The sequence below is a fragment of the Mchenga conophoros genome, linkage group LG15 (assembly GCF_057382185.1).
Source record: "Mchenga conophoros isolate Kocher_MC1m ecotype Shallow Benthic linkage group LG15, M_conophoros_male_GT1.1, whole genome shotgun sequence".
NCBI classification, from domain to species: Eukaryota; Metazoa; Chordata; class Actinopteri; order Cichliformes; family Cichlidae; genus Mchenga; species Mchenga conophoros.
The window spans coordinates 41,255,645-41,278,791 of NC_140540.1; the positions used below are offsets into that span (position 1 = coordinate 41,255,645).

Sequence of the window (23,147 nt, forward strand, 5' to 3'; positions counted from 1 at the left end):
CTCTTCCCCCTCCTGCCCCCCCCCCCCTTTCTTAAATAGATAACTATCATATCTGATATCATATCTCACAGTACAATAATATTGAATGGGTTGCATTGTTGTATTTTGTCATGTTTCTCAGGTCTTTGTCTGAATTTCTACGAACATTATTGCTAAGGATTGTCTTATTGCATTGGAGTCACACTGGGTTAAATATGTACACTTGGGTTTTAAGGGGTATTTATTATTTTCTTCTTTTTTTTGGGTTGTATGGAAGCCCCAAACGCAATTTCATTGTTCTTGACAATGACAATAAATAAATAAATACTAAATACTAAATTAACGGTGTTCGATGGTGTTAGTGACGGAGCAGCGATCGAAGTCCTGCACATCGCCACATGCTCGGCCACATTTCACATGACAAACAATCATTTGAAAGGAAGATGACAGTTGTGATGAAAGCTGTCTCTGCAAATGTCTGTTTGTGTTTGCTTGGCCTTACATCATAATGTGCTGCATGTATCGACTCAGTGACTTATTGGACTATTTGTCAAAATGTGCAACGCCCGCTGATTGTTACGCTGCAGAAAGCAGAATGTACATAAATACCAAGCACGCCCCTACGAACGATGTCGTGTGTGGATTGTGTCACAAAGAGGCGACATTTTCTTTGGTTGTTGCCTTTGAATTTTATAATTGAGTTGAAGCGTGACTGGCAGGTGGAAAAATTCAACATATAATTAATGCTACAGCTTTGATTACATTTTGCCAGCTTGAAAAATGACATTTGCAATTACACAGTTCTGTGAGCTACGCTGCCGTCTGCTGCTGGTCCTATTGTGTTTGAATAGTTCAGCGGTGGCTTCAGAACAGGAGGTTCTGCTCCCCGACTCAGGTGGGAACCATCGGCATGGAGATCTGGGTAAAAGCTGATCTCTTTAGAGAACAATAACACCAGACGGCACTAAAACGCCAGCTTCTCATATAAATGAGTATTTATCATTTTTATGCTGTAAATGCATAGTTGAGCAAAAAACACAGTCTTAATGTTTTAAATCACAGAAACACAACGAATAAATCGCGTATGTGAAGCAAAGTTAAGCGCCAACATTTTACATGCTGTGGGAATAAAAAGCAACTTTTCAATCTTTCTTTCTAAAAACAGTAAGTGTGACAGAGACGGTTTCCTGCTGACAGAGGCCTGAATGAAACACACCGTGGGGATTGCTCTAAACTGACACACGGTTATTCATTGTTTATGCAGTCGGTTTAGCTCAGGTATATTACAGGTGTTCAAATCAGACACAGACACACTCAGTAAACAGAATAAGAGAAAGAAGAAAGCTGGCCGGGCTCCCAGGGAGCTGGATCTCTTAGTTGGACTGCACTGAATTAAGCTCCACTTACCTCCACATGTTTTTGGTGTATTTAGTCAGTTTTAAGTCACAGATGACTCATTTAGTCATTCTCACCTGGACTACATAACTGGAGCCACACCTGTGAACGTGACTGAGTGCTGTTATACTTACTGGACTGAGCTGTCCTGCATTCAATAGGCTGAGTGAAGACGCCTAAGCCCATCTCAGATCGGGCTGCCAGGGAGAAGACGTACAGCGTGTCTGGCTTCAGACCATCGACTGCATAGGAGCCTGCTGCATCGAAAGTGACGCGGTGCTGTGAAGAGACGAAAGAGCACCAGGTCACGAGGGCAAAAATGAAGCCAGGGCCTGATTGGTCTCAACATAATGGAGTCAGCAGACAAAGCCTGGAGCTTCTCGAGGAGGCCGAGCAGCCTACCTGCCAAGCTCCTTGTAACATTGACGAGCCGGTGCAGTAAAGAGAAGTGGAGCTCTTTTCAGCATGCTTGCCTTGTACAGTGGCCAAGCAAAGCTGTCACCTCTCCACCCACAGCTCTGCTCTCACTGTTTCAGCCCTGAATACGCTGCAGTTTGTCTCAGCTTCTCTCTCTTCACACGTACACTTTAGAAAAACAATATTGCACGAACAATAAGGTTTATGATTCGATGCAATATGTGACCAAATGATTGTAACTTTTTATTACTGCCATGACTGTTTCTCGTGTGCCTTAAATCTTTCTCAGTTACTTAATGCAGAGATTTTGGGCAACAGGCAGCTGTTCTTGGAGTTTGGTGGTTGGCATATTTTTCTTCCTGAGATAAACGCTGGTGTTGTTCAGGGCTCGTAATATGAACCTGTGTGTTTTAAGCCTGTGTCTGTGGGAAACACCCACAACTACTGAAAAACCTGTCAATGACATCATATTAGGGGAATCATAGGAGGGACTTTTTTCTTGTTTTTGTAGTGAAGGAGGTGCATCACACCACAGACAGTGTAGTTCTTGATGCACAACAGCCATCAGCTCATCCAAGCTCTGTTTTTGTAATACATCCAAATTACAGCAAAACCCCTCCAACTCCAGTAGCTTCAAAAATATGGAGACTAGGGCTGGGTTTTGATTATCGATTTATCGATTAAAATCGATTCTGGCTTGGATAACGTGATATCGATTCATTGAAATCCTGAATCGATTTTTTTATATAAATTTATTTTGGCCTAAACGTCAGAATCTCAGGTTAAACCTCACAAAATTTCAACAACCACCAAACAGCTAAAAAAGAGAGCAGGAACACGGAGTCTGCACAGAGACGTAAACACAAAGCTCGGACCCGCCGACGGATCAGGATCAGTAAGATGTGACTTTCTCACCGACGGCACGGACACGGTCGGGGCTGAAAGCCGACGGCTCGCTGATTCTGATGTTTCGGCGGCGCTTTGTGTTCACGCCCTTTTTGCGCTGATTCTGAAGCTGGAGGTTTTATCTCTCTCCAAACAACATTGACCGAACCAGCAGCCAAAGAAGATCCAAACTACGCTTCACATAAACATCGTCATGGATTCACTCTTTGATGTTTTGCTTCCACCAGGATAAAATCTCACTTCATGCACAGCTCTCTCTCTCTCTCTCTCTGTACTGAACAGTTTCTTAAAAGTTTGTTTTCTTCATTATTCGCTTGCTTGTTACGCACAAGTCTACCGTTCTTACAGCCTGTCGGCCGCTGTTTTTTCCTTTTACTTACTTCTGAAAACAAAGCCTCATTTCTGCCGTTCAACACTGAACAAATTTAAACTTTTTAAAATTATGCAAAATTGCAAAACGCTGTGTCTGTAACCAAACCTCTGTAACTTTGCTCTGCTTCACTTCAGCAGCATCAGGTAATGTTCATGTGTTGATGGTTTTTTTCTGTTTTTGATCTGCTGCAGAATATTTTTATAAATCCCAGACCAGGAAAATCACCTTCATGTTTTATCCTCAGTTACTTTGACACAGAGGCGTCGGCTGTGACGCTCACAGCTTTGATAAAGTCTCACAAGTGTCAGATTTCCTTTTATAGATATAAAAATATGGAAATGTACTGATGCATGATCTGAATTATAATAATTCTGACTGTCTGATGCAAAATTTCCCAGATTCAAATCAAATCGAATCGAATTGGGGATCAAATCGATTCGGGACCTTGTGAATCACGCAGCTCTAATGGAGACTGTGGCATAAAATCACCCAGATCTCCTCGTGGATAAATCACAGCAAGAAGTGTTCGTGATGTGATGACATTTATCAAACCTGAATAAAGTGCAGACACTTTGAACTTACTAAAAAGACATTAATGCAAATACACAGCCTGAAGCACAGCATAGCTCCTAGCCAATAAAGATTTTACAAGCAACATCTCAGTGGAAAGAAAAGATTTCTAAGGGGGTATTTACCTTGTCTGTGGGATTGTTGGCTTCCCAGTACACCAGTTCAAAGCTAATGATGGGTTCCTGGACAGGCCAAAGCCATGACAGCATGATGCGTGAGTCTAGCTCAGCCTCACCGTCAAAGTCAGATGGCTGAGCTGGAACTGCAGGAGGAAACAAAGAGATGTGTTAAGATGGAAACACAAAGTGTAAGAAAGTAGAGGAGTAAAGCAAAGCTGGGCGAGGACCTGCCCCTGCCAGGAAAATCCACATTTGTTGTTTCGAACAGGCAGGTAGGTAAAATCCTGTTGGCACATCTATTCACATCATGAATAGATGTGCCAACAACTCAGGCTCTTCCTGCACTGCTTTCATACATGTACAAAGAGTCATCGCTACATTTCCGGGTGAAATTATGCCAACAAAGTATAGAAAACCAACACCTGCCATGAACCAGTAAATTCTTGGAAGCAAGAGCTATATGTATGCAAAGAGGTTTAATATGTTCCAAGCCCTGTAACAGTAGAGTTCAACTCAAAGAAGTTAAAATTCTAGACAATGAAAAAAGTATTTAAGTTGAAATATCTTGTGTCAGCCTGTGAGAGTCCTGAACTCATTTCATTTGCAGCCCGGGTATGGCGCCATGTTTCGTCCTGTCAGGCGTAGCTCACTGTAAAAGATGCTGTCTGTGACTAAAGCACCAGCCTGTCCTTGAACATAAGGCAGGTGTAGCCTTAGCAAAGAAAATGATGCGAGCCAGAAATGAATTCTGCGCAGTTGTGCTGGTAACAGTGAGGTTTATGCCCACATTTACCACAAGCTCAGGCTGGCTTTACCCTGCTCTTAGTGCGGGCTTGTACAAACGTCTGGGCTGCCTGACAGCAACCTGACGCTGACATCTCTTCTTATAAAAATAAATATAATGCAAATGTGATTTCGTTATTTTTTTAATCCTAAAAATCACAAGAGATTTTTCAATAGAACCAAGATTACCTCAATAACAAAACCTTTAAAAAAAAAAGAGTGCACTACTGTATCTTTCATTCATTCATAACTAGTATCACCCTGTGATGCTGGAGTCCAAAGTGACAGCAGCGTTTCAGTCCAACTGTTTTCAGAACAAAACTTTGCCTCACACCAAACATTAAAAACTGACAGTTAGCAATATAAAGCACGAGTCTCTGCACAGACACGTGCAGCCTAACTCAGCTGGTCTTTAATCTTCTAGCTCTCTACTACAACGTCACTGAGATGCCGGACTGTGCCGACGTGGGAGCAGCGCAGCCAATACGGTAGCTCAGTCCATTCACTGCTAATGAGCGAGTGGGTGGCGAGTGCACTGCCTCTGGCTCCCTCTGTCCACCAATGGAGCTGAAGCGGAGCATTTCCTGCTGTGTGCTACATGTGAGGAAGGAGAACTTTGGAGAATATCCCAACCTGATTTTCAAAATAAAAAAGCCTGATGAGTGAAAATGGGTGTGATTCTTTTTTCTATATGCATCTCAATCACGAGATGCTTCATGAACTGGCACAGCCATCAAAACTGTAACGAGACCTGAAATAGAATTTTACCAAACAGCACATTATGGAACACAAATGTTGTTTAAGACAAGAGCTGAATATTAATGTGAAGAAGTGTTTAAGAGGACGTAAATGCTCGAGTTGTAACTTGCTTATGCAACAGCAGGCAGCGTTTGCTAACACGTGCACACAGTAAATGATCTGAATAACTTTCACCTCACCAATAATCTGAGCCAGGCGCACGCTGCTTATGATACATTGCTCTGCAGTGATGTAGTGAGCATGTTCTCACCTCCCTGCCTGGTTTTGATCTGTAGAGTGTCAGACGGAGGCCCATCTCCCACTGAGGTGAAGCCCAGCACCCTCAGGCTGTAGGTGATATCTGTTGCCAGGCCTGAGATGGTGGTGAAATGGCTGTCATCTGTGTTGTGCTTCTGCCAGGCGCTGAGCGGGGCATCGTGATCTGAGCTGTAGTAGACCCGATAGCCCCGGATTTGGCCATTGGGCTCTTCGGGAGGCTCCCACTGGACCAGCATGGTGCTGGAGCTCAGCATGCGTGCCTGGACATGAAGAGGTGGTGATGAGGGTGCTTGCTCACTTGTACGGGTGTCCACGATGCTGCTGGGAGGACCCCGGCCAACGTTGTTCACAGCCATGACACGAAACTCGTATTCAGAGACGGGGCTGAGGCCACCAATGCTGTAGCGGGTTGTGGCGACACCATCTACTTCCTGGAAACCGTTCTCAGACAATTTGGCACGATACTGAATAACATAGTAGGACACAGGTTCTGGGTTGCCGGAGTCCCAAGTCAGGGTGACGCTGGTAGCCGTGGTTTCTGTCACAGTGAGGGAAGTGGGCATCTTGGGAAGAGCTGTCAGAAAGCAGAGACAGACCGAGTCAGAAAAACACGTTTCTCTACTTTCTCCATCTACATTATTCTTCCTCTCCGTCAGGAAAGTCACCCGCTGATGCCGGGTACACAGAGCTGTTCAACATTGCCAATCTAACACTTCATTATTATTCAGCTTGCTTCTGTCCTTTCCTGATCTGCACCGGGCCAGTATTATGTTGCCAAGCAGATGGGTGCATGTCCTCCTATGTAAATCCATCTATAGTCATCCAGACCTGAGCTGCAGATCATCAGAAGTGCATCTACTTAATGCAGCCACACAGCAGAGCCTGGATTTTAACAGGATATAAGATAAGTTGCATTTTCTCATAGAAGGGAGGAAAGAAATCCCATCACTGCTTTGTAGATTAAACTTATATGTGTGCGTAAAACCATAATGACTGTTACAACATGTGGACGGGCATGTTTATTAGCTGCATTCATACATAGCGCTTGTGTCAGGTGAGATGTGCCGACTGCAGTGGGTCTGCTGATTGCAGAGTTCAGCTGTCTGTGGAGATCGTAACAGCAAAATGCAGGCAGGCGGTTCATCCACAGACACAGTAAATTGTATTTGGCCTGAAACTTTAGCTGCTCCTCAGTTCTGCTTCTTCTCCTGCGGCTTTTTTTTGTTTTAATCACCTCCCTGCAGAGGAGTCAATGCTAAAGTGTGGCTTCACTCAGGATTTGAACCTTGTGGTAATCTTGCTCTTTTCCTAAAACATTGTACTTTCCACACTTTATAAAATATACTATATGACTGACATGACCTGCAGACACAGGCCAGAGTTTGTGCTTCTAAGACCACGTGAATTACAATATTTTCTAGTCCTAAAATACTTCTTAAGTTATTATCTTCATTTTGTTACAGATTTGCACGAAACAAAGCATCTTCCAAAGTAGTGACGGCCAACTCAATTCAATAAATCTACTCAACCATCTAACAAATAGAAAATGGTAAAAGATCAGAGGCAAGAAATAATGAAGCTATCGTATCAAAGACTTTATTAACTATAATTATTCTCTTGCTTTGTTGTTGTCACTCAGTCAGCTCATTCTGTATCAAATGAAGTGTTATACTGAATATGAAGTTTGACAAAGAGAAATAAAAACAGCCTGGATTAGAAACACATGGTGGCAGTTGGGACTTTGAGCTCAACCCTGTGAATCTGTGAGCTGGTCCAAAGCAGAGCAGCGGGGTGCAGAAAAGTTGCCTTTTGGGATGAAACCAGTGCAACCACAGGCTTTTAGCTCTGCTGCTCCAGTCCTGACATCTGCCTCATTTTCATGCAATGCAGCCAAGCTCTTCTTCTTCTTTACAAGCGCATGAACCCCAGCAGGCTGGGACAGGATGAAGCCGTTGCTCCTCATGCAGTTCCCATCATCTGTTGCCACAATATCTGATACAGTTTCCTCTGAAAAACAAGCTCTAAGAGCTTCAGTTTATGAAAAGCAAATAAAAGTAAAAGCACAGCTTTTTAAAAATGAGATCTGCTGATGAGATCTGTCTGTCACCTCGAGTGCTTGAAAATGATTTCTGACTGCTATCTGGAGACATTTTCCTAACGTCTGTTTCTACTGTATGGCTTCAGTGTGTCATGTGGGGCTGCTGCTCTCATTTTTTCTTTTTAAAACAAATATTGTTTTAATGCAGAAAGTAGTTTCTACTGTGATGTGTACAACAATCCCTCCTGTGCACTTTTCTCATGCTACTGTTTGTATATTTTCACCAACACTGCAAATTCACAGCTTTCACCTGGTTTCAACAGGAAAACCAGACTAGGAGAGCCTTGAGGCCCCTGGAGCCACTGTTACAGGAACACAGCTACGGAGGAAGTGGCAAATTTTACTGACACAAGTGATCCAAACAAAAGCCAATTTATTATTTTTAAAGAAAAGTCCTATCAGAGCAGCAGAGGTACGAGTGTGACCATTTATGTAAAGACAGATTCACGGCACAGTACCTACACTGGACTTTCAGCCAGGGCACTGGGGTTTATATAAGATGTGGAAACATTGGCTTAATATTTTTTTCTGTTTATTAGTTTCTATTTGGCTAGAAGTGGAAAGAAAACCCATTTTTAAAAAGGCAGGATTAGGAAAGAATAATGATTTAGTTTAAATGCTAAAATCATTATTATCTAACTGTTGCGCATATTAAAGAGCTCTTTGGCACATAGCCTGAAATCAAACTTCTCCCACACACAACCAGCTGCTGCTTCATATTTTTGTTCATCAAACTGTATATAAAATAGGACCGGGATCTGAAAAGTGCAGCTAATGCAGCAGGGACTGAAACCTGTTTGATCTTATTAGCAGGGTGCATCTCCTCTGCCAAAACAAGCCAAACTGTACGTGTCTATCAGAAAATGATCCCATTGTTCACCTCATTTATAATCTCAGCAAACACTGCAGATGAGTTTATGTCCCAGCTGTTAGTCCAGACCTTCCCAAAGTGTGGGGCCCCATTGCAGGGGGGGGGGGGGAAACAAACAAAACGCTTGGACACTGCTAGCACGGGGCGCCCACACAAACGCAGAGCAGGAGATGAAGCATCGCTGAACATGTTTCCAAACCAACTTCATTCTGAGCCAAAGACTAGAAAGTATGGTGACGCAAATCTGCCCTTTGGCTTCACCTGCACAGGTGCCGAGGCAGGTCTCCCTGCAGGATTGGTTTCCCCTGCGTCGGGAGCAGCGCTGGGCTGTTTAGATCACGGACAAACAGGATCCCACATTCTTGATTTTTTGCGAATATTTTTCTTGTAAAACGAAGGGGGCCCAGCAAAAAAAGTTTGGGAACCACTGTGTTAGTCTAAGATATCACTGAATACTTTTATAGAAAAAGTGTGTGTGTGTGTGTGTGTGTGTGTGTGTGTGTGTGCGTGCGTGCGTGCGTGCGTGCGTGCGTGCGTGTGTTTACCAGTTATATCTGAAATGGCCAAAATGCTCAACCAGAAGCTTCCAAATACATTTAGAGCTGATTCAGGCGTGTACACGTGGTAAAGCTGACTGACTAAAGTTCAAACAGAGCATCAGGAAGGGGGAGAAAAGTGATTTAAATGACTTTGAACGTTGCTTGTGTCAGATGGGCTGGTTTGCATTTTTCAGAAATTGCTGCTCTTCAAGGATTTTCCACAAACACCTCGAGACCAAGAGGTGGTGGAAGGTATCCAGTGAGCAGCAGAGATCAGAGGAGAGTGGACAGACTGCTTCAAGCTGACAGAAGGACAGCAGCAACTCAAATAACCACTTGTATGCAAAACACAGACCTTGAATCAGATACAGCAGCAGAGAACTGCACTGCGTGCCCAACACAGTACTTTCATTTAGCCTAAAAGTAGCCAAAATGAAAGTAAAGAAATACTGATGGACACAAACCCCTCAGCCTCCTCGTAGATACACCTCCCCTCAGCCTCCTCTGGTATTACTGTATTATTGCTGCTTCGTTCTTGAGTGATCGCATTCAGATGATTTTTAGAAAAGCCAAGTTCTGACCTTGAGGTTGAAGTCACCAAGATTCAAAGATTCATCAGAGGTTTTAGTTCTTGCATTAACTAGATTTTCAGAAAAGTTGACCTCCGACTTCTGACCTTGAGATCAAGGTTACAGGAATTTGAACTCACCTGAGATTTTTAGTAGATGCACCTATCATATCAGTTTCACCCAGGTGACTTCACAAGATTTTCATAAAACTTGAAGTCAACATCAAGGTCACAGATTCAAACTCGTCCAATATTTCACACCTATAGTATCAAGTTGAAAGTCCCACCCGGGTGGTGACGATAAAAACAGTGTTTTACTGCTGAGGGATAAAGACCCACAATGAATCAGTTAGTGGAAGAAAAGGAAAAGCAAATACAAAACACAAAGGTCCAAAAGCAAACCACATGATAAAGCAGTGACTTTCATACTAACATAGACTTTCTACATATCTAAGTGTCCCTTCTGATTGGATTACAAGATTTGCAAGACATTTAATGTGAGATTCCTACTTGAGCAGTGTAGAAAACAATGAGCCTGCTGTAACAAAATATGTCAACATCTACTATTATAAAGTTTATTATAAACTGTAGAAAATGTCCTATATCTAAACTAAAACTGGTTCTACCAAAAACTAAAATGACCTGATTTGACCTGCGATAACTAAAGATTACAGCTGCAGAGCTACGAGCTCCTGTTTTCTCAATATAACAAAGATACTAGGAGCACATTTCTGCTGCTGTTGCTTTTTCTTCAGCTGATCGTCCTGTATGAAAGCTTTCTATGTGTTAGTCCACTCACACCGCTGCTCCTGTCAGTCAGACATCATCAATAACACAATACATCCAGAATCTAAAGCAACACAAATCCTGACGTAAGAAGGATTTTGTTATGGACACTGTAATTGAAAAATGGCACTTGACTTTATGTTATGTTAATATATTCTGCTTTTTGCTGAGGCTATTACACACAGGATTGGGGATTTGCTTTGTTAATGAACACTAAATGACATGCAGGTTTTGCACTGCAGCGTCTTTCCAAGCTGTCCAAACATGTTCAAATATTGATATTATTTGTTGTGTCAGAGAGTGCATGTAAGGAGCTTTATGCATACTTTATTTGACCCCACTGCTGCTGCCTCAGTGGGGCTGGGCAAAGCCATCCTTATCAAAGGCTCAGTATTGTCCAAAGCCAAATTCATTGATCTGCATTTGCATTACCAAGGCACAGCGATGTGCTACGAAGACAACTATTCTCTCTTAAATAGTGACAGCGTCTACATTTGGAGTTGGTTGTTAGCCAGGTGAACATGCATCGTATTTTCTTCTCCCCTATTTCTCCTTTATCTTGCTGGTTAGGTTTAGGAAGGTAAACTTTGTTATACTAAGAAAAAGGTCAGTGTTTGGTTTAAAACATGCTCCACTCCAGCCCTGCAGCAGAAAAACTGACTTTTTTGGTCCTTTAAAGGCACCATATGCGACAAGATCTGAAATCTGGTGCACGTATTCCAGGTTTAATGATGACTGATGACATTTGCGCACCTCCTTCACGTGTGATCACATCAGCAAGTTAAATAGGGCCTAAAGTATGCGCTGCAAAAACATCTAAGAGGCTGTTGGATGATGACCAGGAGCTTCATGAAGCCAGCGCAAATTACGCCAGGCAGAACTGCACAATCGGACCAATTAATTTTTCTCCACTGTTCACCGGGATCATATCACACGCCATCCCACCCCCACAAAGGTGAGTGTTTCTTACCCTTGACTGTGATCTGAGCTGTAGTCTCGATCATGCCCAGGGAGGATATGGCCACACAGGTGTAATTGGCAGATTGGCGGATGTTGGTGAGCTCCAGAACATTGCGGCCAATGGGCATCTCATCCTCCCGGGTCAGCTCCACTTCACCACTTATCCACTTGACGTAAGGCATGGGAGCGCCGACTGCGACGCAGGTCAGGTTGACGCTGCCTCCGGGCATCACCTCATGATTGGTGGGGGGGATGGAGAAACGGGGCGGCACACGGCGAACTGTGGGAGTACAGAGGAGCAGAGTGAGAGGGGACAAAGGAGAGGGGTGGGGTGTAGGGACCACTGGACTGATTCAGTGTTTGACTGGGTTGGCTTTTACTGTGCACCGTAGACCAGTGTGAACTGGTCAATGAGCCTGGTGGAGTTTTATGCTTTTAAAATGTTGAGTCATCTTAAAGCCAATTTCTGGTCAGGAATTTCCCTCCAACCAGCTTCGCATGAGATGATCAACATGTTGTATTAAAATAATTAATACATTATTAAAATTACTGAATAAAAAACTGGAAATTATGAAAACTACGGCTGAGATTAAATTATTAAATTAATAAATTGCTGAACATAATGGGCACATAAATGAAATAGCTAGCTAACGTTTTAAATAAAACAATGTAAATCATCAATTAATGTATATTGTAAGGTCTTGTTGCCATGGTTACTAATATGTCACATGTTAAATGAATTATTTTGGCAAAACTTTTTTTATTTAACCTTCTGTGCCAATGAAGAGCATTTCATTTAAACACCAGCGATTAGCAGTGAGCCATCCATGGTAAATACCAATGATCGATGTTAAAATATCGATTCAGTCTTTTATGTTCTAGAATCGATTCTCACATTAAAATATCGATATTTTAGTCATTTGGGGTAAATCTGTAGTTTATCATTAACAGGAACACAGTGGAAAGAAACTATCATTGGGAGGAGGAGGAGAAGGACGGGTGGTGCTAGGGCGAGACAGACGTCTCAGGGAGTCCTTTAGTGCTGCAGGCAGGGTGTTCAAATAGCACAACTTCAGGTTTTTTATTTCTATATGATAATTCTGCGTTATTAAGTGATAAGAACAAGTAATCTGATGTCCTGTAATCATTATGATGCTATAATTTCAAATACAATAAAACATTAAGGTTTTGTACCAGTATCAGATCAGTATCATCGATACCAACACTAACGCCACACTGATGGAGGTCTGTGGACTGTGAACCTAAAACTGGGACTGCGTGTGATAGCTCACACTTGGAGAGGTTTTCATTTGCCAGAAATATCTGACTGAATCATTACACTGCTGTGTCATGTGCAGAAATGTGTGCTTTGGAGAGCCATCTATTGATTATACTGAGTAGCAGGTTCTGCATAATCTCAAGCAGTGGAAGCTGCAAACACAGCTTTAAGTGGGCTTTAAGAAATTCAGTTTCCTTTATTTGCTGTGTGAGTGGGAGAAGGAAGGTTAACACAGGGCTGACGTGTCAGACATGAGAGAGTTTCAACCCTGCTAACAGTAACCACATTTCTCCAAAATATAATGGTTGTGACTGTGACTGTGGTTAAGTGGTGCAGTTGCTAAAACCAGTAGACGAACTGGTTTAATACATACGCTAATAGTTTTGGATGGTTGATCCAGTTTAAAACAAATATACACATTTAAACTGAGAGGTGTTGTTAAAGAAAGGACGTCCTTGTATCCAGTGTGCTACGGGCCAGATGAAGAAATATTGGGAATCACCGCCGTAGGGCGCCACGTTCACCGAGAAACTGGGTAAAATGAGAAGCTGTGTCTAAAGCATGTAACTGGATTTCTCTGGAAAATCTGGGGTTTCCTGCTGGGCTGCAGGGATTAAATTGCACCTGGAGTCTAATGCGCGGCAAGGCGGTAGAGTTTCCATCGTGTCGTGATGCTAAGGCACAAAGTGTGCTGGAGCGAACGTGGGATAAAGATTCTCCTCCAATGTTAGCTCTCATCCCTGGAAATCTCCCCAAAGTGTTTGGATCTACTTCCTCATTACACAATGTCTGAATTAGTGCAACAGTCCTGTGTGCACATCAAGTCAAATGCAGACAGCTCTGTTGCATAAATGAAGTCCTTGCTCTTGACTTAGGCGAGTACACAGTCACGAAAATCTGACTCACAAAGTGTAATTTAAGCCCTGAGCCAGCGTGTTGGTGTGAGAAGCTTACAGTGTGGATCAGAGGCTTTTCTGGGGTTTCATTGTGGTTTAACTAAAGAAGAGGAAGCGCAGGGTTACACATTCTAGCCCTCACTGTAAAAAAATCTGATGTAACAGGAGAAGCGGTGAAGTTAGAAACTCGGAGTTTTCTTCGTTTGCACATAGTGTTGCTGATCAATGACTGACAGCATCCAGAGTGCTGGAGAGCATGCGTGGGCTAAATGTTACTGTGGTGCAAGAGATAATGCAGCATTCTGGGTGCTGCTCATACAAGAACAGCATTGTTTGCTGACATGGTAAGCTGCAGGCTCAGAAATGCAGATGGCTGGCATTAAGACAGATTCCCAAGGAGAAAACTAATGTGGAGGAGGAAGAAGAGAGGAGACAGGGCAAGCAAAAGGAGGAGGAAGAGTAGGCGGAGGATTCAGGGGCTGCGAGCTCAGTTAGGTCAATTCTCTTACTGCTGCTAATCACGTATTTTATTTTGGAGGATTTGATTAAAGGTACAAAAAGGTCAAATGAGAGTAAAAATACTTTTAGGGCTGGAACCGCTATTCATCACTGACAATAACTCAAAGTTACTTCAGACCAGTGATTCTAGCTTTACAAAGATCAACAACATGCTGAGCTGACGTTTTAATGTCAATGTTGTGACGTATTTTTTGCACTTGTGTTTAATCTGCAGGAACGGACTTTTCAGAACGAATTTACCCTAAAATATTGAAGGAAGCTGCATCTCTCCCGCCAGGCTTTTACAGCATATGTGACAGTCTTGTAATGGAGGTAGTAAATTTTCAATAAGTGCACAGGAAAAGTCAGGCCTTGATTTCCCAACTGACCTTCCAACACACACACACACACACACACTTCACACAGGTGGCGCTTCCTGCTAATGTGGGAAGTGTTTCCTGCCAACTTTGTTTATCACGCTAAACGATTTAAAATCCAGACTGACTGAGATAACATCAGATAAACTTTTAATTTTACTCACAGCTGAGTTACAGAAATACGAGGCCGAAACCTGTAAAATTTGATTGCCAACTGTGATCTGTGTGTGTGCATGTGTGTGGCAGTAAAATCAAAACACTACAGCCAGCAGCACATCAGCGATCACAGTGACAGACACCATATCACTGTCATCATTACCTGATTCAACTCTTACCAAGACAGAGGGGGGGTAGGCAGAGCTCTACAACAGGGCATGTTAGCTTCAGCTGGCCAGCATTCACCAGCACTGAACTGTTGTTATTGTGTACACAGGGTGTTTGACCCTACAGACCGCTGCAAACATTTCAGTTTTACATGACATGAATGTGGTGTACAAAGTTAGAAAATGTAAGAACACAGCAGGCGTCGTAGGAGGTTATTATATTTGTTCTTTTTATCCGTTCACAGGTGTTCAGAAGTTTGCAGGAGCTGCATTACATACGATTAAGTCCATATTACTTCAGTGAACCCACCCAATGCTTAATATCAACACGGTGCTAAGATTAACTCACTCGTGCAATTTGTGAGTAAAGTTCTGATCGAAATACTGCAGTTATTTTATATTTTGACATATATACCTGCAGCTGACATGACATGAAGTTTTTTATTTCTTAGTTTAGTTTCTTGGTTTTGTAAAGTCCTACACAAGTCATCAAGTCAACCGATGCATTATTATTTTTGGTTATATTACCAGTTTCACAGGAAACAAACAAACAAACAACTAGCATGCTCCTGTCATCTGTCCAATAATGGGATACAGAGAAACTCACTGTCGAATATTGCATTTAATCTCCTGCCATGTTTATGACATATGAGTTACACTTGATTTATGGCAGATTTGGGAAATTCTTTAGAGTAACGAGCCAGAAATGTTTATGTAAATCTTTTAGCATAGCAGCCCGATAGCAGCTTTTGGGAATCAGTCCATAAATATTCAAAAGCCTTACCTGATTTAACTCGATCGTGGTTATGTTTTGAACACTTCCAGATGGTTTGCAGGGTGGCTGCTATTTTTAGATCCCTGGAAGTCTGTTTCTTACCACCTGCACTTTCCGATTTTATCATCTCAAACTTGTTGAAATCACACATTAACTTCTGCCTCAAACTAACTCGCAGCTTTTGTGAAGAGGTGGTTAGCTCACTGGTTGAGCCTCACGGCTGAAATTCAGCGACCGGGCGTGAGTCCGAGCTGTGGCTCTCTCCCCCTCTTTCCTGTTTCCCACGGCTGAACCGTGAAATAAAAGCAAAACGTCCAAAAAACTTCAAAAAAACAAAACAAAAACACTTCATGTGAAGGATCTTTGTTGGTAATAAAGAAGAACAAAAAACAGACATGAAAAGTTTGGGGAACACAATTCACACGTCTACTCACTAGATTTGTAAACTTTGTAAGAGGAAGAGTCACCAGCGTGGAGAGACATACAAACAGAAGCTGCACTGGATGCTTATGTATGTCAGATTATTTTGAGCAGAGACAAATTTATATTTTTAATTTTGTTTTGTTCGAGCCAATTCCCAGAACTTTTTGCTGCAGTTTGTGTTTTTCCTTCGTGTTCTTTAGCTCCTGCTGTGGTGTTCCTCAGGCACATCCAGCCCAGGCAGGATGTATGATTCCTCCCGGCTTTCTTCTAGCTGTACGTGCCGGGAATAACTCGATAGTGAGGAGTCTAGCAGGTAATCAGATACACCTGACCCACGTGATCTGACCTGCCAGTGTGGCACTGATCACCACCTGCACTCATGTATATATCTTTCTACGTAGCACTCACAATTCTTATTCTCATGTATATATCTCATGTATATCTCATGCACATATCTTTCTTTCTACATAGCACTTTAATTCTTATTGTCTGCACTGAAGCACCGCAGCAATTTCCTAATGTTGTAAACCTCAACATCTGGCAATAAACCCATTCTGATTCTGATTCTGATTCTGGAGGAGCAGCACTTCTAAGATCAGCTTCTTCAATAATTCTGAGCTCCACAAGCCAAGAGTGAACCGAAAACTCATTTCCAAGACTCGTATCCAGAATCTCATTTTTTTGCTTATGATCAGAAGTCAAGGCTAAAACAAGCTGGACTATGTGCTTGAAGAGTTATTCAGCTTGTTTTTCATGCAACATCCACAAAACTGTTACTGTAAATGCAGGTTTTTATGTTTTGTTTAGTTTTTGTTCGTCATCTCCGTCTTAAATAATGGTCAGGTATAAAAATAATCCCCAACACTCACATTAAAATCAATGTTTCCTATCTAGTCGACTTTGTTGGGGCTTCTAAAAGCATCGTCCTGCAGCACAACGTGGAGGATTTATATTTGTGCTAATCAGAGCTTTTTCATATGTGAATGTCTGACATGTGATGTGACATCAGTGCCGTCCGACTGGTCTCAGCTCAGAAATACTGCAGTGAGCTGGTGTCTGAAACACACACGTAGAAAACAGGTGTGGAAAACATCCTGAGCTGATTCTCCCAGAACGGCCTTCAGTCCTGTCAGCGAGGCAGAATTGGCTGTAACAAGTAAATGCTAGTGTTTTAGAGTACTCAGATTACTTTATTTTAATAGGGTAACATAATAACTTATCAGTTACCAATTACAACGTCATGGTTTTAGGGACCCGTTTGTTTGATTTTTTACTAGATTATTATTGTTAATATTATTAATGGTAGTATCAGTATCGATTCTTAATTTATTATTATTATATTATATATTATTATATATATTTAGTGTCTATCAGTTGCCATAAACCATGTTACAGCCAATCAGGACAGTGTTAAAGTGAGTGACTGAGCAGGTCGACCTACAGGGCTGAGGGAGAGCGGGCTGTACTGCCATGATTTTAGGCCTTTCTAAATCAAAGTTTGATGCTTCCCAGTACTGCAGGGTAACAGGTTCATTATTAATAGCCATAGTTTTCAAGGTTCAAGGTTCTTTATTTGTCACATGCATAGTTATACAAGTATAACACACAGTGAAATTTTGTAATGTTTTGTTTGTTTTGTAATGCAACGCGTTACTTCTATCATATTAGTGGGGGTCATACCATGTTCTCCTGCACTGCTTGTTACTCATATCACTGAGGATCGTTTGTCAGGCCTCCTTGATGGGACCGGGTGACGGATAACAGAAATCTAACCATACAGTGCATTTTACGCCTGCATGGTACTTCATCAAACTAATTCGTTTGCACTTGTCATATGAATGTTTGATTCAAGACATTTAAAACTGACGTGTTTGCGTTCAATACTTAGCAAAACTGTGAGACGGGTGCATGCTGGCCAGAACTGTGAAAATCATCATATTCTTATGTTAGTCAATTAAAAAGTCACCCATGGACATGGAGGATGGTCACACTACGATGACAGTTATCAACTCTGCAGTTAAACATGATGGTGTTACTGCAACATTTAGTCTGGATGATGGCCTGATGGTGGATGTAGGTACTGAGTGAAACTGAAATCAAACTTAGTAGCCAAGATAACTTTGAATAGTAAGAGATACATGTTAAGACCAACAAGAGTTAAAATGCAGACAGACTCGTTTTTTTACTGGCATGCCAGAGAAAAGAGACGAGAGAAAGAAGGGAAAGGGAAGGAGAAGGGAGGAGGGATAATTGAGGCAAACTTCTGAAGCCAAGCCCGAATAAAGAAAAAGCTACAGTTGTAGAAGAAGCTAAGATGGAGAAGCTGCGATGAATGGGGAAGCGAACATCTGTGTGCACGGTGAGGGTGTGCATGCAGCAGCACAGGTGTAGAGGCAGCAGCAGCATGCTTGCTCGTGAAGAAATGAATGGGAGAAAGGACTTTTATACTAACTGGCATCTCTTTTCCCTTTAACTGGACCAACAGGAGCTCAGCTTTAAGTTTAATGTTCACTGTATCATTTTTTCCTTAATTTTACATTAATAAGCCAAACTTTCCTTCAAGTGAACTGCAGGTTATAACACAGTATGCTGCCATTTGTTTAGAGATTCTGGCTGTTTTTCAGTTTTGTGTAAAATATTAAACTTTGTAGAAGTGACTTTGCAGCCCAAAATCTGTTACGGGGTGTTTGCTTTATCAGCTCACTAGAAAATAAAGATGCTGGTACAATTATGTACTGCAACAGTTCGAATTTTTAAAAAATCAATAGGACATGATAACTATAATAATATGTTGCTGTAATCCCTGTAATCTACTAACTGATGTCACTTCTGACAAAATGAGAAAACAACAAACACCGTTAGTGTGAGAGAGGGTCCATGTTTGGGTTTCACATATTTGGATTCATAGAAATCAAGAAATGTTTGAAACAGAACAGCAGTGCAGCTGAAAACACAAATGAAGCTACACAGATTTCCGTGAGGCCTTTTAATCTGCATGGTTTGTGATCAAAGTAAAGAAAGACTTTGATTACTGCACAATGTTCGTGTTGGCTGACCGGTGCAGCTGATCAGTGTCTGCTGGGGCTCACCTCCTCCTTATAGTGTTTGCAGTATTAGTGAAATATTTATTTTTTGTTAAGGACATTAGATGACAAATTATCTGGTTTGCTGTGTAGCGCAAATTTTCCACGACTTTGCTTCTATTTTGGTGAGTAAAGTTCAAATATTTTATTAGTCTGTTACTTAACACTAATTAGCAGCTCTGTGTAGGTGTGTTGTCCATATACAGCCTATGAAAGTTGCGAGCGCTAGCTCATAGCTTAGCACTCCAGTCTCATTTATGATAACCTCTGGCTCCAAAAACCCAACACTGGTCATGGGTACACTGCTAAGGCCTCAATATGTTGGTGACCGTCTGCAAACAGAAAATTGCAATGGAAAAATGTGTTAGATAAGATAAGATAAGATAGAACTTTATTAATCCCTCGGGTGGGTTCCTCTGGGAAATTCGACATTCGATTGTTGTTGTTGTTGTTGTTGTGGCACTTGCTTGTGTGAAACTAGTCACAGGTGGTCTATGGTACCAAAAACCTCCTTCTGGTTGTTCTGGTCGCTAGTAGGAAGCCGTACTTGGCGTTAGCTTCCATGAAAAATACTCGTCTGCCAAGTAACACTGAAACTGCGAAAACTGCAGCTCAAACTGGAAACAGAGAAGCTTTTTCAGACTTCCACTGCGGGGCACCCTGCTAGCAACCAAAACAATCAAAGAGCTTTTTGGTGCAGCCCTCTCGCTGCAGCTGATTTCAGCCAGCTGTCCAAAAACCATTTCCCCTGCGACCAGATGTTGCTGATGTATCCAAAGGATTTCATGGACTTGTTGCATCACGACACATTTACTGTTGTTGTTCTCGCACAGTTTGCTTTTTTTTATAGGACTCACATTTAATACATTTTGATGATAACCGGGTTTGACTGGATTGCATTTCTCTTTTTAAATGAGAACTCACTGCAAAAAAGCTTTTTCAGAATCATATAAACACTATTAATTGTTCCAGTCTTCTCATCTATTTACTTTTATTGCTTCTTTAATTTTAAATGTGTCACTTCACCTTGGAAAGTAATCTGTCAGGATTAAATTTAACTTCCCCTTTTTGAACAATCAAGAATAACACAGTTGGTCAAATCAGCTAAATAATGTTATGGAGATTTAAAACTAAGTGCAGCATCGATCGGCACCATTCACTGACCTCAGATATAAAGACAAGGGAAACAAGCGGCACTACAAGGCTGTAAATTCACATATCAGACACAAACACTGGGGCTAGAGCTGCAATTCTCTCCTCTAGTAGTTCACTTCCACTTCTGAGCTCCTCCACATTCTGCTATTAATGATCCAGCAGTAAGAGTCTTGGAAAAAGCTGTAAACATGTCTGAGGCTATCTTTTCTTTCTTTCTTGCAGAGTGTAGTTCTGTAGCAGACGAGAGGAGAGAATGGTGAAAGCAGTGTGAGCTCAGAGCCTGCCGCTCAGCCTAATGATGGTCAGGCAGCAGATGAGAGCTGGGATGAGCCATGCCTTTGAATTAGCCACGACAACAAAAACATGATCAGCATGCTGGAGAGGACCTCATGAGACTGATGCAACATTTTGTGAAGTGAGCACAAACTCTGAAACCAGAGATGTTATGCAAACACTCTGCTCCATTTTAACCAGGAAAGTTGTGAGGCGTGTGAGACTGGCACTACATGTGTCATCATCGTGTCACTGCCCTGAAAAACAGCTTTATAGGAAGGGCAAAAATCTTGCACGACAGTTAGGCTGTTAAGAAGGTTTGTCAAAGAGTAACCAGGCTAACAACTGATTTGCTGACAGATGTTCTAAGCTATGATATCCATGAGCCTGATTTAAGGTAGACTGTTGGGTTACTCAGAAAAGATCAGCTTCATTTTCCAAAGTTTTTGGTCGTAGAAAATCATTTGCAACTGTGGAGCTGGTCTGTTTAAATGTAAATATTCATGATCCCGTCGAGCTTCTTGTCCACAGTCGAAAATCTAACATTAATAATAATAATAATAATAATAATAATGTGTTTTGGACCTGTGTATGGAAACACATTACACTTACAGGAGCTGTTGGGCTATGAAGCCCACTGCCTGGATGACTTTTACACACAATGTGGATTCAGTGACCCCACTTTACGTGTCCTGCCACTGCATGGCTGATTTGCTTTTGTTCCCCAAATAATTCCTCTTTGGCATATCTAAAGGGAAGAAACTTCACAAACTGATTTGCTGGATTGATGGCTTCCTTTACAGTAACATGCTCAAGTTCAGCGAGCTCTTTAGAACAGCCCATTCTTCTACAGCGTTTCTACACGCAGACGGCGCAGATAAGTGCTTCTTGTTTTAAACACATGCTGTTGTTCTAATCAGGCATTAGATCATAATTATCTTCCCTTTCCTGCAAGTTCACCAGGACAAATTTGAAATCTTTATTCCCAATTTGCTGTGGTGTACAGGTTTGTTGCCTTTGTAGAAAATACAGCAGCTCCCTAGACGCCTTACAACACCAACTCAGTGCCACGTCCTCAGTGTGATCCTTTCCTGGTGGGAAATTCACTTTTTAATAATGTGCATTTATGACATTTAAAGTAAGACATGCTCATTTCACATTTTTTAATGAAGCAGGGTGCATAGAGCAGGATGTGATGCGGCTCATATATTAAAGCAGGGTGGGGTGGGTTGAACATCAGTGGAGGTGAGGGGCAGGGTGGTTGCACTGTAGGGTTGGGGTCCTGAGAGAGGCCGGGACGGGCCTGAGGCGCCAAGCGAGATGCAGGCGCGGCACGGCTCCAGTCTGCCAGGCCTTGGCTTTAAGAGGGTAAAGAGTGAAAGAACCAACCTTCCCGTTGATCTGAGTGGTGAGATTTGGATTGGTTTTTTTGGATGGCGGGGTGCAATGGCGATGGAGGGATTTAAGATAAAGTGAGAAAGAAAAAAAAGAAACAACGAGAGGGGCAAAATAAGGAGTGGGAGGAAGAAGACAAGGAGAAACAGAGAGAGTAAAACAGGCAAATATCTGCTTATCCGTTAATGAGTGAAAAACAGCCTGTACACATCAGTGGCACACACACACACACACACACACACACACACACGCACACACACACACACGCACGCACGCACGCACACACGCACACACACACACACACACACACACACACACACGCACACGCACACGCACACGCACACGCACACACACACGCACACACACACACGGCATGTAACAACCCAACGCAAACCCACCATGCACACAATGAAAGATACACTCTAACGTAACAAGAATAAGGCACACAGGGAGATCTCACAGTAAGGACCCCCCCGACCCCCCAGTCACACACACACTTTCCCTTCCCTGTCTTTAACACTGCTGCAGCAGCTGAGCCCTCCACAGCCTGTGAATTAAGACAGCATTAAGGAGGTGGAGGCTTGCTGACAACCAGACTTCATTAGGCACACAAAGCAGACGTTGTGTTACCGCTCACATTTATTCTGCTCATTGACTGTGGGGGGAGCTCAGCCACACAGCACCCTGAAATCAATGAGCACATAAACATGCTGCCCTAACAGGATTAATCCAACACTCACCTTGGAAATTATTCTACCATGAACCCAGTCCGTACTTAGAGCAGATTCATTTGTATGGAGGCGCTTCGGATTAGCTAACACCGAATTCAAAGGACACTTTTTACCCACTGGCTGATGAAAAGATAAACATTGATTAAAAAACTGTAGTAACAGAGTTGTAAATCTGCTAAACCCTCTGAACCTGTGAATGTTACTCTCACCCACAGACAGAGCAGATACCGGGAGCACTGAGAATAGAATAGAATAGAATAGAATAGCCCTTTATTGTCAGTGTACGTGGGAAAAAACTTTGAATTTTACCCAGTTGGGTGGATCCATATTTGGACATTGACACAATCATTGATATTTTTACAGTTATATAGTAAATATGAGCCTAAAGTGCAAACTCTCAGCTTTGATTTGAGGGTATTCATCTTCACATTGATTTACCGCGGGCTGCCAGGATGAAGTAAGTAGAGATGCTCAAACCTCCCTCCCCCTAGGCACCGCCTTAAGCTTTTCTGGGGGGAATTGCACTGTGTCTGCCCCAGGTGTGTCAGAAACCCCTCA

At 42.2% G+C, this 23,147-nt stretch overlaps 1 protein-coding gene across 4 annotated transcripts in view; it reads right to left on the reverse strand.

Annotated features, from left to right (window-relative positions):
• ptprfa (protein tyrosine phosphatase receptor type Fa) overlaps positions 1 to 23,147 on the reverse strand; it is a 356,286-nt gene that overhangs the window by 111,134 nt on the left and 222,005 nt on the right. For all 4 annotated transcript variants that reach the window (XM_085246465.1, XM_085246467.1, XM_085246466.1 and 1 more), the window contains 4 exons: positions 11,392 to 11,661; positions 5,552 to 6,133; positions 3,766 to 3,902; positions 1,509 to 1,653 (listed from right to left, as the gene is read on the reverse strand). In XM_085246465.1, coding sequence (XP_085102591.1) covers positions 1,509 to 1,653; positions 3,766 to 3,902; positions 5,552 to 6,133; positions 11,392 to 11,661 — 1,134 coding nt within the window. The remainder of the gene's footprint in view (positions 1 to 1,508; positions 1,654 to 3,765; positions 3,903 to 5,551; positions 6,134 to 11,391; positions 11,662 to 23,147) is intronic.